General features: G+C 35.9%; 1 protein-coding gene across 1 annotated transcript in view; it reads right to left on the bottom strand.

Moving 5' to 3' along the window:
* Ranbp16 (Ran-binding protein 16) overlaps positions 1 to 15,767 on the bottom strand; it is a 1,020,902-nt gene that overhangs the window by 642,194 nt on the left and 362,941 nt on the right. Inside the window, exon 12 of the mRNA XM_090392964.1 lies at positions 1,775 to 1,832. Within this exon, the coding sequence (XP_090249090.1) occupies positions 1,775 to 1,832 (58 nt within the window). The remainder of the gene's footprint in view (positions 1 to 1,774; positions 1,833 to 15,767) is intronic.

Raw genomic sequence — 15,767 nt, 5'->3', positions numbered from 1 at the left:
TTGTTAGTTTTTCTTTAGTACTGACACTTATACCTTTTCTCAGGCACTAGCAGTTAATCTAAGCATGATTTTTATGTTAAATTCTTCAATAAATGTCTTTCCAGACTTATGAGCATTTATGACACCTAATAAACATTTTACAAAAGCAATACTTAGTCTTCATATAATGTAATATTCCTTAGTATTGGGGTTCAATAATGGGCATGCAGTTTGGATAAAACTGTACATCATTATCAGACTCTGAGACCAGAATAAGACAAACATTTTTCTTAAGAGTTCAGCAATGGGGTGAACAAAAAAGTTGTCCATAAGAAAAAGAATTAAGTAGCCTTCTGGAAGGGATACAGATGTGCAGCATGCTAGGCTTCAAACACAACTACTTTTCAAATCATGCTAGCATAATCATGGTAGTAATCCAACCACTTATATTTGCATGGTATATTATGAATGATGCTTTCAAGAAAGCCACAGGGTATTGACTTTTTTTCCCATCCTATCACCAGTGGTTTGCATATTATGGTATGACTGCCATGCCTAAGCACCCTATGACAAGAATTTTCTGCTTAGATTGTAGAAATCTGGGCTTTTCTTCATCCTCTGCACTTAATATTTTTCACATTGTGCATTTTTCAAGATAATGCAATTTTATCTAGTGCATGATGTATAATGCACATTATATACCAGCTCAAGAATGAGATGCTCGTCAGCTACACATTTGGTGCAAATTCTACATACTTGGTGGGGTTTAACTCCTTTGTGGCTTACAAACTACTTTTCACCACATATTTTATGCATGACAATTATTAAACCTTATAAGCCACCACTGATCAGACCTCAATAAAGGTCAGTCAAAACTAATCTAGGTAATGCCCCCCCCCCCTCCCTCTTAAACCATAGTATCATGCATGTCTGAAAGGAAGTGCACTTTGCATTATCTGATATTAAGGCAATTGATATGAAGTCAATAGCATCAATATACAAGTAACCTAGTTGTGAAAATACTTCATATGCAAACTGTTTGCTTACACTTGGATAAAGAATTAAACAAGAATATAATTTCTTATGAAGTCTAATTTACTTTTTTAAAGAAGAAAACATTTTGTCAGTCATACACATAACATGCAAGCCACTGGTGATAGGGTGGGATAAAATAAATATCCGTCTTGCAAGGCATCATTCATAATATACCATGATTAAATTGTACGAAGTTTGCAGGTGATAAATAAATACCATACCTATAAAATAGCTTTTGCACACTATGATCAAAGATATCTAAGATTTCTAGATTATCTTGTATCGCTATGGGCTCATCTAAAACACTTGACAACACCACTCTGAACTAGAGCTTGCTTAGAAGTCATAACTAGCATGAAATGTAAGAAAAATAAGATAAGAATCACTCAAAAATCAAGGGATCATAACCAATAACTATAAATGTAAACCATTAACTAAGTGTATGCCACACATACATAATTCCATCTGTAATGACCTGGTGAACTAATCAGGCAGTGTGGGAATTTTAACTGCACTGCCATAATTTTGTCAGGACTAAAGGAAATGCTGAATCAAATAATTTCAATTAACCTATTTCCATATTTTCAGGAATAACCTTCTGAATTCGAAATTGGCAAAACTTATTGATATGACATCCAGTTATCACAAAATCAGTAAGATTTCTAATTAAGTGAAATGTTCAATTAATACTGTATAATGAATTACAAATTTAAAGTTCTCATTTAAAAATTTAGTTCTTCAAAATACACAAAAAACATACCTGATCTAACTGTTGTTGAACCATGCCAACATCGTCCAAAGGATCCTCTAACCCATCCCTTTGAAAAGATGCAAAACATTTACCTCAACACTGAAGAATACACAAAAATAGACTTGCTAAACCTCAAATACTAAATGAATAATGATGATAAGGGTAACATACTCCTCAAATATTATCATACCTACCAACCTTTAAGATCCCCCCCCCCTCCTTTAACAGTAAGATTGTAATAGTTGAAGTGGTGATAACAGCATCTGGAATCACATCTCAAAAATAAATAAATAAATAAATAAAATAATATAATATATATTTTTATTTTATATGATTTAATTTTAAGAAAATAAATACATATATATATTTTTGATATTTTTATTTTTTGAGATCGATGTGACATCCTTTCATCAATACTTCAGATATTACTATCAATAAAATAAGTGGTCATTTAATATTTATCAACACCAATTTAATCAAACACACCAAATTTTCAATTAAACAGGTATAGTTTGCCTTCCTTTCTGGTCATGGAGTTGCAGACTGCATAATATTTTAATTTTTGCAATTTTTCCATTTCTTGTGAATGCTAAATAAACTAAAGAAGAAAAAAAAGCATTCACAAGAAATGCAAAAATAACATAATTTAAATAAAAACAACTGAATTACTTAGATATTTATAAAAATGAATATTCAAGTTTCCTTTCATTTCATTATCAGCTTTGAAGGTATCTTTGGCAATGTTTATTAACTGGTAAAAAAAAAAAAAAAATAGATGAAAGTTAATTACATGTTGCCACCAAATAGCAAGCAGGAAAATAATAATTAAATACAAATAAATGGCTGGACTGGTTGGCTAAGCAGATGATAGCATCTTCCCTCTGCAACCAATAAGTTGCAGAAATGAATCCCACAAAGCAGGTGTGAAATGGATGAATGAAGAGGTTAATGATGCAATTTCGAAGAAGAAGAATGCATTATGAAGGCAGCATAAGAAGAGGGATAACAGTCAGTTGCATGAGGAGTATAAAGAGAAAGCAAGAAAGGCAACTTGCATGGGAAGAGTAGCAAAAGAACAGTATGATCAGTAGTTAACTAATGAGGCTGAAACAAAATCCTGGGGAATATTTGAGACCTGTGACCAGTAGAAGAAAATCTGATTATGGAAGCAGGATAAACACTGAGGAGGATACAGAAGAGATGTTAAATAAGCAATTCAAAAAGGTAATTCATCTTCATGAAAGTAACAATACGCAGAACTTGCGAGCAGTCGGGAAAGAGGAGGAACCACTATGGTGAGTGAGGAGGTATATGAGAAAGTGAGTAAATTTCATATAATAAAGCTGTAAGAATCAATGTTATATCACCACATGTGTTGAGAGAATGTTCCAATGAGTTAATAACAGTAGTGATGCACCTTAACATCATGATTTTGGCCTGATTTCCAAAGGATTGCAAAAAGAGTATTTTGCATTCTTGTTCCGTATCATGGCAACATTGTTCCATATCATGAGGATGATAAGACTAAGGCTTACAAATACAGAAAAATCTGCTTGTCTGAAGTTGTGGTCAAGATGTTAGAGAGGCCAATCCAGTCCTGAATCATATTGAGGACTAGGATTCAGAACTGGATTGACAACAACAACATTCTCTTTAACAGACAGCATGGATCTGATAAAGGAAGATTATGTTTTAGCAATCTACTGAGATGGTAACAAAGTGACAAGTAACATAAATTGGAATGAAGAGAGAGAGGATTTGATTATCTCATCAGAGGCCATTATTGTAAATGAAGTGTTAAAACTACCTCCAGCTGGTTCTAGTAGCAAGGCTTATACGTTGGTCATACATAACTGGGAATTAGTTTACGGAATTAACAACGCATATAAAGTATATTAATTAAAGGTAACTTTAATGAATAACTTCTATATTTCGGCAACGTCACTTTGCCATCTTCAGGAACATAAAGATATGGTATGTGCACGCAGGCACTAACAAAAGCAAATGAGGAAGAAAGCAAGAAACTAATATTGTTCTTAAAGTCCTAATGGTGCCCTCTGGTGGGCTAATTTGGTTGTCTTGGCAGTTCGGCTGAAGTTCTCATAATGTAAGTCTCCCAAATTTGGGGTAGTTTCATGCACCCAAATTTGTTGAGGTTGGGAACGTTTTTTAGAGCTGCTGATGACTCCTTGAATAATCTTTTGTATTTAAACTTGTTGTGGTGTATTCTTTTTTTCTTCCAACGAATTCTATGGTGGGTATCTAAGGCATGGTCTGCCAGCCCAGAGCGGCTGTACTGGTGAAACCGGATGTGGTTTTGGTGTTCTGAAATCCTGATATTTGTTGTTCTGCCTGTTTGGCCAAAGTAGGACAATTTGCAGCTGCAAAGGACCTGGTATACACCAGGTAGGTCTAGGGGAAGTGGTTGGTCTTTGGTAGAGTGGATAAGGGATGCCAACTTTTTATATGGTCTGTAACAAGAAGTAAGGTCATGTTTTTTGAGGATATTAGTTATTTTCTCAGAGGTGCCATGGATGTAGGGGATGGTGATAGATTTGGTGTAATCTTTATTGTGGAGGGGGGGGGGGTTACTGGTTTTAGTATTTTTGGGGGGTTATAGCTGGCTAAGAAAGTGTTGAGTATGTGGTTTAGTTCAGTAGTCAGGGCCTTGTCATCTGAGCAGATTAATTTTGCCCTGTTATATATTGTTTTTATAACCCCATATTGTTGTGGGGGGGGGGGGGGGAATTGCTGGTAAATGTATCTACCAGTATGGGTAAGTTTTCTGTAAACAGAGAAAACCAAAGACCTCAATCAAGCTGGCAAGTGATTAAAGTGTCTAGGAAGGGGAGGGTGTTGTTTTCCTCTTTTTCTAAGGTGAACTGGACTCTGAGGTGTTGGTTGTTTAAGTGTATTAGGAACGAGTGGAGTGAGTCTGAGCCATGTGGCCAAATAGCAAACACATCATCCACGTAACGAAGCCAAATAGTGGGTTTTTGTGGGGCGGAGTTTAAGGCTTTCTCTTCAAAGGTCTCAAAAAAGAAATTGGCCAAGGGTGGGGAAAGTGGCGAACCCATGACTGACCCTCTATCTGTTTGTAAAACTTTCCTTGCCAAACGAAATAGCCTGAGTTCATTGTGAACTGAAATAGGGCTGAGATATCGGGAGGAAACTTGGCTTGGATGAGCTCTAGGGTTTCTTTGAGTGGGACATTAGTGAATAGGGAGGAGACGTCAAAACTGACCATTGTGTAAGTGTGTTGGAGCGAGAGGTTTTCTATACTGGCTTTAAAGTGGGCTGAGTTTTTTATGTGTGATGGTGTGTTGCCAGTATAGTGTGTGAGCGTTTTGGCTAAATGTTTGACTAATTTATATGTGGGGGAATCAATGCCATCCACTATGGGACGTAATGGCACATTTTGCTCATGTATTTTTGGGAATCCATATAATCGGGAGGGGGGGGGGGGTAGAGTTATAAGATTTTAGTTTGTTGGTGACTTCCACAGGCCAAGAAGTGACTTTCTTAAGGAGTCTGTGGAGAGTTCTAATCTGAGAGCTGGTAGGATTATATTCAATAGGGAGGTAAGTAGTACGGTCTAGTACTAAAGCATTAAGCTTACCTTTGTAGTCCTTTTGATTTAGCACCACAGTGGCGTTTCCCTTATCCACTTTGGTGATTACTATTTTTTTTGTTATTCTTCATTTCTGCATATTCGTCTTTGGATAAGTTGGTTTCAGGAGGTTTGGCTTTAGTGAGAACACCGACTACATCCAGTCTGACGTTGTTGGCGATATGGTTAGGAAGGTTGCGAATTCCACGTTCTATTTGGATCATGATTTCCTTGGCAGGTATTCTTTTAGGAGCTAGGGCGAAATTGTGACCACGTGCAAGTGCTGTGAGTGCTTCAGGCTTTAAAACTACCAATGAGAGGTTGACTACAGTGATGAGTGGTGGCTGTGGTAAGGAAGTAGAATTCTTTATCAGGTTTTCGTATTTTTTCAAGTGCCGACTTCGTATTTTTTCGAATTCTTTTCTTGCCAATACGCATGAGACGTCATAAAGTATCGTCCAAAGATCACGGCCGAGTGTATTCGAAAGCTCTTCCTCTAGCGCCCATAAGGTTTTGTTTTCGTCGGCAAGGAGAACACACGTCACGGTAATTTGTTCTCTTAACAGGGCGAAGCTAGTGCGATTATAATGCGCAGAGATTTCTGTGAAGTAAAACGGTGCTTCAATTTAACACAATTAGGGATTACCTTGTTATCCCGGCAGGTGTTATCCAGCTGGTGAAAGCAACCATGAAGTGATTACTTGGGTGGTGGCAAGCCATATGAGGACTTCTGTGAGAAAGGGATACATGGAACTATAAGGATGGGTATTACAACAAACACAGCGGAGAGCTTGCAGCTATATCATGAAAAGAAAATAGAATGAGAACGAGATCAATACTACTTTGAACCTGTTCGGGAACTGTTTGGCAGAGGCAATGTCTGAAGGCATTTCTGAGGTCAGGTGGTCATAAAGGTAGGTATGAAATGGACAATGAAGAGTTGCAGAATGCAGTTTCGAAGAAGAAAGCATTAAGACGATAGTGCAAAATGAGTCACAATAGTCATTTGCATGAGCACAAAGAGCAAGCAAGAAAACTAACTCGCTTGATAAGGGCTAGCAAAAGTGCAGTACAGCAGCAGCTAGCTAATGAGGCCAAGAGAAATCCTAGGAACTTTTTTCAACATATGGCCAGTAGAAGAAAGAATGATACAGGTTGGAGAAAATTATAACCATCGAAAAGAATATAGTACATATGTTAAATGAGCAATTCATAAAGTTATTTCAACCTCATGAATGTAGCATCATGCAGAACTTGAACAGTGGGGAAGAAGGAAAGAGGATCTACTGATGGTTAGTGAACAGGAGGTATGAGGAGGAATTCAGTAAACTTAATGTCATTAAGCCCGTAGGACTTCATGGTATATCAATGTGTCTTGAGTGAATGTTCCAGGAAGTTAACAGCTTTAACTTGCTTTTTTACATGAGTCCTAGATTTGCACAAGTTCCAAAGGAGTGGAAAGAAACGAAACTGTTCCACTTAAAGTGGACTTAAATGGCATCAGCTCCAAAACAGACATTTGGATCACATCACTAATGGGTATCAGGCAGATAATCTCCAATCCAGTACATTAATCTACTATCCATTCTCATCTGTTCTGATCTGCATCAAATTACAGGCCAATCTGCTTGTCTACAGTTGTTGTGGTAAAGGAGTTAAAGAGGACCAAGAGTCAGAATTGAGTTGTTGACAACATTTTCTTTGATGGACAGCATGGGTTTGCTAAAGGTTTATTATAACAAAATGACAAGTCCACTGAACAAGGAGTAATGCAAACAAAGTAGCATGATTTTGCTAAAGTCTTTGATGGATTGCTACATGACAAGCTGGTAATTAAATTGGAACAGATGAGAATGGATAGTAAATTAATGTACTGGATTGGAGATTATCTGCCTGATACCCATTAGTGATGTGAACCAAATGTCTGTTTTGGAGCTGATGCCATTTAATTTACAGAGAAATGATATTGGGAAGGACATGAATGGTAATATACAGTTGTTTGCAGTTGATGCAAAGTGAAAAAACTATGAGAAGTAAATCAGGTGTTACTGCCTTGCAAGTGCACCTGAACAGATTGCATGAATGGACAAATGAGTGGGCTTCTAGTTCAATGCAGCAAAGTATAAGATTTTAAAATTCAGATAGTGTATGTAGGATGCAGAATATATGATTGATGGAGATATCTGAGTGGAGGTAGGGGAGATTAGTAATCTGGGATGTTGATGAAAGAACCTGAAATTTCAGGGATGTTCTGCTAAAATTGTGATTTGATTTTCATTTATTTATTTTATTATTTTTTTTTTAAACTGGTAATTAGTTTACGGAATTAACAATGCATATAAAGTATATTAATTAAAGGTAACTTTAATGAATAACTAGTTTCTATATTTCGGCAACGTCATGTTGCCATCCTCAGGAACATAAAGATATGGTATGTGCACGCAGGCACTAACAAAAGCAAATGAGGAAGAAAGTAAGAAACTAATATTGTTCCTAAAGTCCTAATGGTGCCCTCTGGTGGGCTAATTTGGTTGACTTGGGAGTTGGGCTGAAGTTCTCAAAATGTAAGTCTCCCAAATTTGGGGTAGTTTCATGCACCCAAATTTGTTGAGGTCAGGAACGTTTTTAGAGGTGCTGAAGATTCCTTGAATAATCTTTCGTATTTAAACTTGCTGCGGTGTATTATTTTTGTTTTCTTCCAACGAATTCTATGGTGGGTATCTAAGGCATGGTCTGCCAGCCCAGAGTGGCTGTACTGGTGAAACCGGATGTAGTCTTTGTGTTCTGAAATCTTGATATTTGTTGTTCTGCCTGTTTGGCAAAAGTAGGACAATTTGCAGCTACAAGGGACCTGATATATACACCAGGTAGATCTAGGGAAAGTGGTTTTTGGTTGGTCTTTTGTTAGTGCCTGCGTGCATATACCATATCTTTATGTTCCTGAAGATGGCAACGTGACGTTGCCAAAATATAGAAGTTATTTATTAAAGTTACCTTTAATTAATATACTTTATATGCGTTGTTAATTCCGTAAACTAATTACCAGTTATGTATGATCAACGTATAAGCCTTGCTACTATTATTTTTTTTTATGATGCAAAGACATCAAAGGTCATACTCTGCCAAGACACAGGTTATAGCAATACATGTGGTAAGCAGTTAGTAGGACAATCACAAACATCCATGCACTTGACAGGATTCAAGCCCACTGGCCTCTTAGCTGGAGATCAGATATGCTAACAACTGTTAAAATTATGAGGACAGCACATTACGGCAATGATGATGCAGAGAACATTGACACATTGGAGTAAGAATGTTGATTCCACTGTATAAGTTTTTAATCAGACTGCATATGGATTACCGTAAAGAGATTTAGTCACCTGGTTTTTAAAAGGATGAAGAGATGTTGAAAACGGTTCAGAGACAATTCACTAAAATGGTTTCTAGTCTCTGAAATGTTGAGTTATGAAGACAGATTGGGAGAATGAATTTTGCAGTCTAGTGGATATAATGGAGAGAAGAAGGATAGAACAGGATCGAGACATAAGTTGGTAAGGGGTTATGACCAGATTAATGTGGATAAAATTTTTCATACAATTCTTCAGACATGGGGAGAACAAGAGGCCATTCCTCTTGTTCTTCCCAAGAGAGAGATGAGTAGGTTTTTGTATGGAGAGTGGCAGATGATTGGAACATTGCCTAGAAGTGTTGAGAAAGTGAATGCATTTAAGTCACAGTATGAAGAAATTTGTGTGTGTGTGTGTGTGTGTGTGTGTGTGTGTGTGTGTGTGTGTGTGTGTGTGTGTGTGTGTGTGTGTGTGTGTGTGTGTGTGTGTGTGTGTGTGTGAGAGAGAGAGAGAGAGAGAGAGAGAGAGAGAGAGAGAGAGAGAGAGAGAGATGTGGAGGGCCTTTGACAATGAGTTGACTCCTGAGAGGTCTGGTAATAACAATAACCCATAGCATCAATGTGGACTACTGTGGTGAAATGAGTTGCTAAAATTTGGAACTCAGAGAAATTTAACCAAGAATTTAATAGCAAGTCTGAAATTACATCTTCCATAAAAATAAAAAAAACAGAGAAGGAGAAAACTATATGAACTGAGAAAATGGAACAAGCACCAAGAGAGTTGCAGGTATGCACATTATACATAATAAAATAATTCTTAAAGAATGGTAACAATTAAAATATATATCACTTTTAATGAGAAGATATAGCTTTGATAAAGCAAGCTGTTAAATATGTTTGCAGCAGAAGTAACGTCAAAAAATGATACTATAAATATCAACACAGAACAGCAGAACTTAAAATGGAAGAATGGGAACCATGAAATTCTAGGAGTATCAGAAGTATAGTAACAGGATCTGCTCATCGTCAGAAATGTTCTCATAATTTTTTTTCTGTTATTTCATTGTGATATGCTCTAAGATTTATTAGTAAATCCCTTTAAAATAATTAATGCATACTATGAAATTGTAAGTTATAAGGAAAAATAATGATAATAAATTATCTTTAAAGATTATGTTGTGATAAAACTTGCATCTCTAATTATCACCTGGAAGCTAAATAAAGACAAAAGAAATGTCACAAAACATCAAAACTATATTAACTGTATTTTGTCATTATACAGATGCAAGAATTATTCTAAATTAATACATGCATTTGTACTTTTTTTTTTATAATATCAGTACCATAAAAAACCTGCATAGGCAAATGGATGATGTAATAGTTTTCACCTTCACATCAGGTTATAGTTATGTGAAGAATATGTAATGTGTGTGTGTTTGTAAAATCTCATCTCATGATCATCTCATCTTCCTTTTACCTTGCGGTGTCAAGGGTTTATTAATCATCGGACCTCAAATCGTTCACAGGATAAGGTGGTCAGCCCTATGCCCCAGTGTATCCTATGTTCGTAGTGTTGAGTTCTCAAGGCCGGTTTGCCTACTTTGCGGGATGAAAAACCCCATGATAAACTGGGGGAAAAAACCCTACTGATCACGCCCAAGACTGGCTAACTTGGCTATGGCTGAGGAAGATCCTTCAGTTCCTCACGTCACAGATGGAAATCAAACCTAGGACACTCCTTCCCAAGGGATATGGTTGCGAAGCGCACAGCCACTAGGCTAACCACGCAGACGTGTGTAAAATATATATATAAAATAAGTAATATTTTATATATATATTTATATATACCACCTTTTAATAATAAACCCTTGACACCACAAGGTAAAAGGAAGATGAGATGATGATGAGATTTTACAAACACACACACACACACACACACACATTACATATTCTTCACGTAATGTGTGTGTGTGTGTGTGTGTGTGTGTGTGTGTGTGTGTGTGTGTGTGTGTGTGTGTGTGTGTGTGTGTGTGTGTGTGTAAAATCTCATCATCATCTCATCTTCCTTTTACCTTGTGGTGTCAAGGGTTTATTATTAATAATCGGACCTCAAAACACTCGCAGGATAAGGTGGTCAAGCTCTACATCACAGTGTATCCTATGTTCATAGTGTTGAGTTCTCAAGGCCAGTTTGCCTGCTTTGCGGGATGAAAAACCCCATGATAAACTGGGGGAAAAACCCTACTGACCATGTCCAAGACCGGCTGCTTGGCTGTGGCTGAGGAAGATCCTTCAGCTCCTCACATCACAGATGGAAATCGAACCTAGGACTCTCCTTCCCCAGGCATATGGTTGCGAAGCATATGGTAAGTCAGCTACTAGGCTAACCGTGCAGACATGCGTGTAAAATATATATATATATATATAAAATATTACATATTTTATATATATAATATGTATATAATATAATATGTAATATATATTACATATTTTTTACATACTCCAGAAACCCTGCTCTAGAGAATAAACATTGAACTTTTTCAAGTCACTTCAGGCTTCCAAAAAGCAGAGTGGTCTCACACTGGGTGATGAAATTCATCTTCCACCTAAAATTACTGTGATCACTGTGAGCAAAATAAATTTAAATGAAACACTCTACTGTTTCTTTACTGAAATTCCTTATTGTTGTTCACTGTTCATACTGATGCTATCTAACACGAAATATCTGTACAATGAATTAATTTTTACTTTGGTACATGTGTGATTTCAGTTATTCCTAATCTGTTGTATTGATCTCCAACAAGACCCACCTTTTCTGTTTTCACTGTATCAACTTTGTTCTCTAATGTCCTGAAAAATTCCTTTGCTTTTCCTTAGTTAACCTAATGTGGGATCATAGGCAAAAAGAAGCCTCACTCTCCAATTTCCCATTCTGATATTTGCCCACATCACTCTATTTGATACTGCCTGTCTTTCAAGAAATTTCCTCCTATTTAGTATTGAATACCAAAGCTACTCCTCTTCTTAATTGCTTTTGCCTAAATATACTACAATCTTGAGTTTGTTGCTTAGAAAAATCTAATCTTTTTCTGACTTCTTGTTTTGGTAACATCTATTATGTCAATCTAGTACTTACCTGATTCTCTCCTTACATAGTTCCATTTCCTTTCAATTGATGCTTCTTATGTTGATGGTGCCAATCTTGAACTCTGCTGATGTTAAGTTGAAGCGGTACACCAAATGACAGAATTTTCCAGACCTACAAAACTTTAAAATTCCAATCCTTGTTTTATTCCCATGATTTCTCCATTTATCGTCATCATCATCATCATCAAATTCTTGATATGTACCCTCAAGGGGTGTATAGGATATGACTTATCCCATCAACCTAGCAGAGAACACTTGTTCTGCTAATCTTTCCTCTCCCATTCTGTTAAAGTGACCATACCACCTGAGATTAGCTCTGATAATACATTCCTGGATGCTAACAATGTCAATTTCGTTCCTAATATCCTCCTATTTAATATGATATTGCCATTTATGCCACCTGTTCACACACTGATCTTTCTCAGGACTCACATATCTGTGGTCTCTAGTCTTTGGTCAAGTGTCTTACTTCTAACCCAGCTCAGATCTATAGGTTAAAATTGGTTTGAACACTGTCTTCTATACAGCTAATTTATGTTTTGACTAATTTCTCTCTTATTCCATATAAATTTATTCAGTTGACATCCTACCACACCAGCTTTGTTGATTCGTGTTATCTAATTCCATATTTAATTTACCATGTTCACTAAAAATCATGCCTAAGTAGCTGAAATGTTATACTTGTTCTATAGGTTCTCCATTCACAATGCAATTCATATTTTTAATATGTCTGCATATTTTCAGTGTCATTTTCTTGTTATTGCTGACCTTCATACCACCATATCTATTACAACAGTTATTAAATTTAGTGAGGGAATCTTGCAGACTTGTTATACTTCTAAATAAATCCGCTACATCATCTGAATAAAGCAAAGGGCTGACATTAATATCTCCAATTTTGATATCAGGTTTAATACCACTTTCCTTCATAATGTGATCCATATAGATAATGAATAAGAGAGGGGATAATATACATCCTTATCTGACACCAGATTTAACATTAAACCATCTTCCTGTACTTCCTTCAATTCTAACTGCTCACTTACAACTCAAATAAAGACTAAGTATTGCTAGTATTGCTTGATATAATGCCCCACTGACACCATACAACTGTAGTGTTTTGAATAGCTTTTCTCTTGGTACCCTGCCACATGACTTTTCAAGATCTACGAAACTTAAATACAGATCTTTGATACATTCCCATTATTTCTCAACTATTTGTCTGATAAATATAGTGAAGATCTGATAATGACAACCTCTATCTGACCTGAATCTGGCTTGTTCTTCACCAAGCTTCCCTTCCACAATCCTTCTCAACCATTTCTCATGTATACTTGCATAGATGTTGCCAGGAACAATCAGTAGGGAAATACCTCTGCAATTCTCACATTCAGTTTATTTCCATTTTTATATATGGTTACTATGAGAGCTCTACTCCAATCTGGAATTTGACCCTGTGTCCAGGCCTTCAGAACTATACAGTGCAGCCACTGTAAGACTTTTATACCTCTATATTTGGGCATTTTTGGTCGAATATCATCTACTCCAGCTGCTATTCCACATTTCAGGAAAGGCATGGCTTTTCATTGCTTTTCTACTTGAAGTATGGATATGTATTCCTGATTGCATGCCGGGTTAGTGTGTTTTTATTGCTGTGCTGTCACTGATTGTTTCATTTAGTAATTTTTTTCTAAGTAATTACTCCATACTTCAAAGATATCTATTTCTCCAGTTTTTGTGTCACCTTTATCATCTCTGATTCCTGTTACAGCACGCTTTCCTCCATTTCTGAGATTCTTCAACAACCTCCAGAATATTTACCACCTTCTTGATATTTATTTTCCATGTTCTTACCAAAGTCTTCCCATGACTTTCTTTTTAGCTAGTTGTACACAGTGTTAAACTTTCTTACATTTGTCTCCGTATTCTCTAAGAGCACAAGCTGACTTATTTGTCAGGAATTTTTGATATGCTTTCTTCTTTTCCTTCACTGCCTCTTTAACTTCCTGTATCCACCATGAAGTTCTGATTTTCCTATCCTTGCAAACAACCTCACCATGTGCCTCTCTGGCTGAATCGATCAATGTTTTCTTCAGGGCTTCCCACTCAATCTCGAAGGTTTGATAACTGTTCTCAAACTCTTTCATTTTTTCTTGAATAATGTTTGTGTGTTTTAGTCTACAGTTCACATCTGAGAGCTGGTCAACTTTTATTTGCTTTAAAACTTGCTGACATGTTCTTTTTCAATATGAAATTCAATTTTATCCTGCTCAAGACTAAATGGAGATCACTTCCAATTTCAAATCCTCTGTTCACTCTAGTGTCCTGCACCAATGAGAAAACATCACTATCCACAATAACACAGTCATTGAGACTTTTCTTATTCCTTGCCTCTTCTCTCCATGTAAATTTATGCACATTTTTATATTTCGAACATTGTGTTAGTAATAAGTAGTCCATGTCCTGAGCAGAAATCTAACAGGTATTTGCCATTATCATTAGCTTTGCTCTTTTGTCCAAATTTTCCCAAAATATTTCTGTATGTCTGACAATCATTTCTAACTTTTCATTTTTTTTTTGTGTGTCAGTTACTTTCTCTAAAGCCTCAAAAAATTCCTCCACTTCTATCCTAGAACCGTCTGTGAGACAATAGGCACAAAAAGTCTCATTGTCTAGTTCCCTATTCTGTTATTTGCCCAAATAATTTGTTGTAAAGTGAAAATCTTGATTGTAACATCCTTTATTTGGATTGAATATAGCCTCTTCTTCTCAAGGTTTCTCTTCCAAAATTTTTCTTAGCCCATTCTTTAGTATGCTTGCATAATTCTTACCTGTAATACTCAATAGGAAAATTCCTGTATAATTCTAAGTGACAGTTTTATTTTCATTTTAAAATATAATTATTATGAGAGGTATACTCCAATCACATCTGGAATTTTACATTATCATTGTAAAATGTCATCATGAAATTCATATTCTCAAGGGAATATTCTCAAGGGATGTAAAGAATACTATGAAAGTACTACATTCAAAGTTTACAATATTATTAACTAACTACAGAAAAGTTTTCTCAAAATGGACTTATTTATAAACTTCTTTTAGTGTCAGATCTTATATTTTGGTCCTGGAAGTGAAGATAAGAACCAGAAAATGACTAAGCTACATGAATTGATACAAAGTGCCACAGGAGGCCAAAATATAAGGTATAATATTGGTATCCTAATTAAAAAAAAAAAAGCAGATTAATTTGGAGGAAAACTTTACCTAAGAGGTTAATAAAAACAAACATGGCCATTAAATGAAGAGAGAGCTGTGAAAAGATAAGTTTAAATTTTAAAATAGTGTATGGCAATAACAATATGTTTTTAAATACTGTTGTATGATAACTGTGATTGGTAAGCATGTTTGGTTTAGTTGAAGTTTTGTATTAAATAAATATCTTTGTGTTTGTTGTCTGCTTTGAGTATGAGCAAAATGACAGTGATATGTAGATAGCATGAATGATAAATACAAGTGGCATTGGTGAGGTGCTATGAATGCAATATGTATGCTTGGGCAGAGATACAAGATATTTATGTGGCAAAGATTAATTGGGAGAGATGAGAGAGAGAGAGAGAGAATGTGTGTACAAGAAGTGTAATAACATGCTTATAGATTATGAGATGCCATTGAATGTGAACAGTAGCGAGCAAAATATCATGAATGTAGCTACAGAAGTAAGCAGAGTTGATAGTAAGGCTGAGTGCATAAAAGATGCAGATAATGATAATGGTAAGACAGTAGACATAAAAGGCAGTGAAAAATGTGAATGACATAAATTGCAGTGAGAAAATAACTGAAGGTATGAAAGTGGAATTTGTAAAGATAAGGCAAGAAATTAAACACATGAGGTATGGACC

This window comes from Typopeltis vanoorti, chromosome 5, assembly GCF_054136105.1.
Source record: "Typopeltis vanoorti isolate ZY-2024b chromosome 5, IOZ_Tvanoo_1.0, whole genome shotgun sequence".
Lineage (NCBI taxonomy): Eukaryota > Metazoa > Arthropoda > Arachnida > Uropygi > Thelyphonidae > Typopeltis > Typopeltis vanoorti.
Note: the sequence above shows the minus strand (reverse complement) of the source record. Positions and strands in the feature narration are given on the sequence as shown.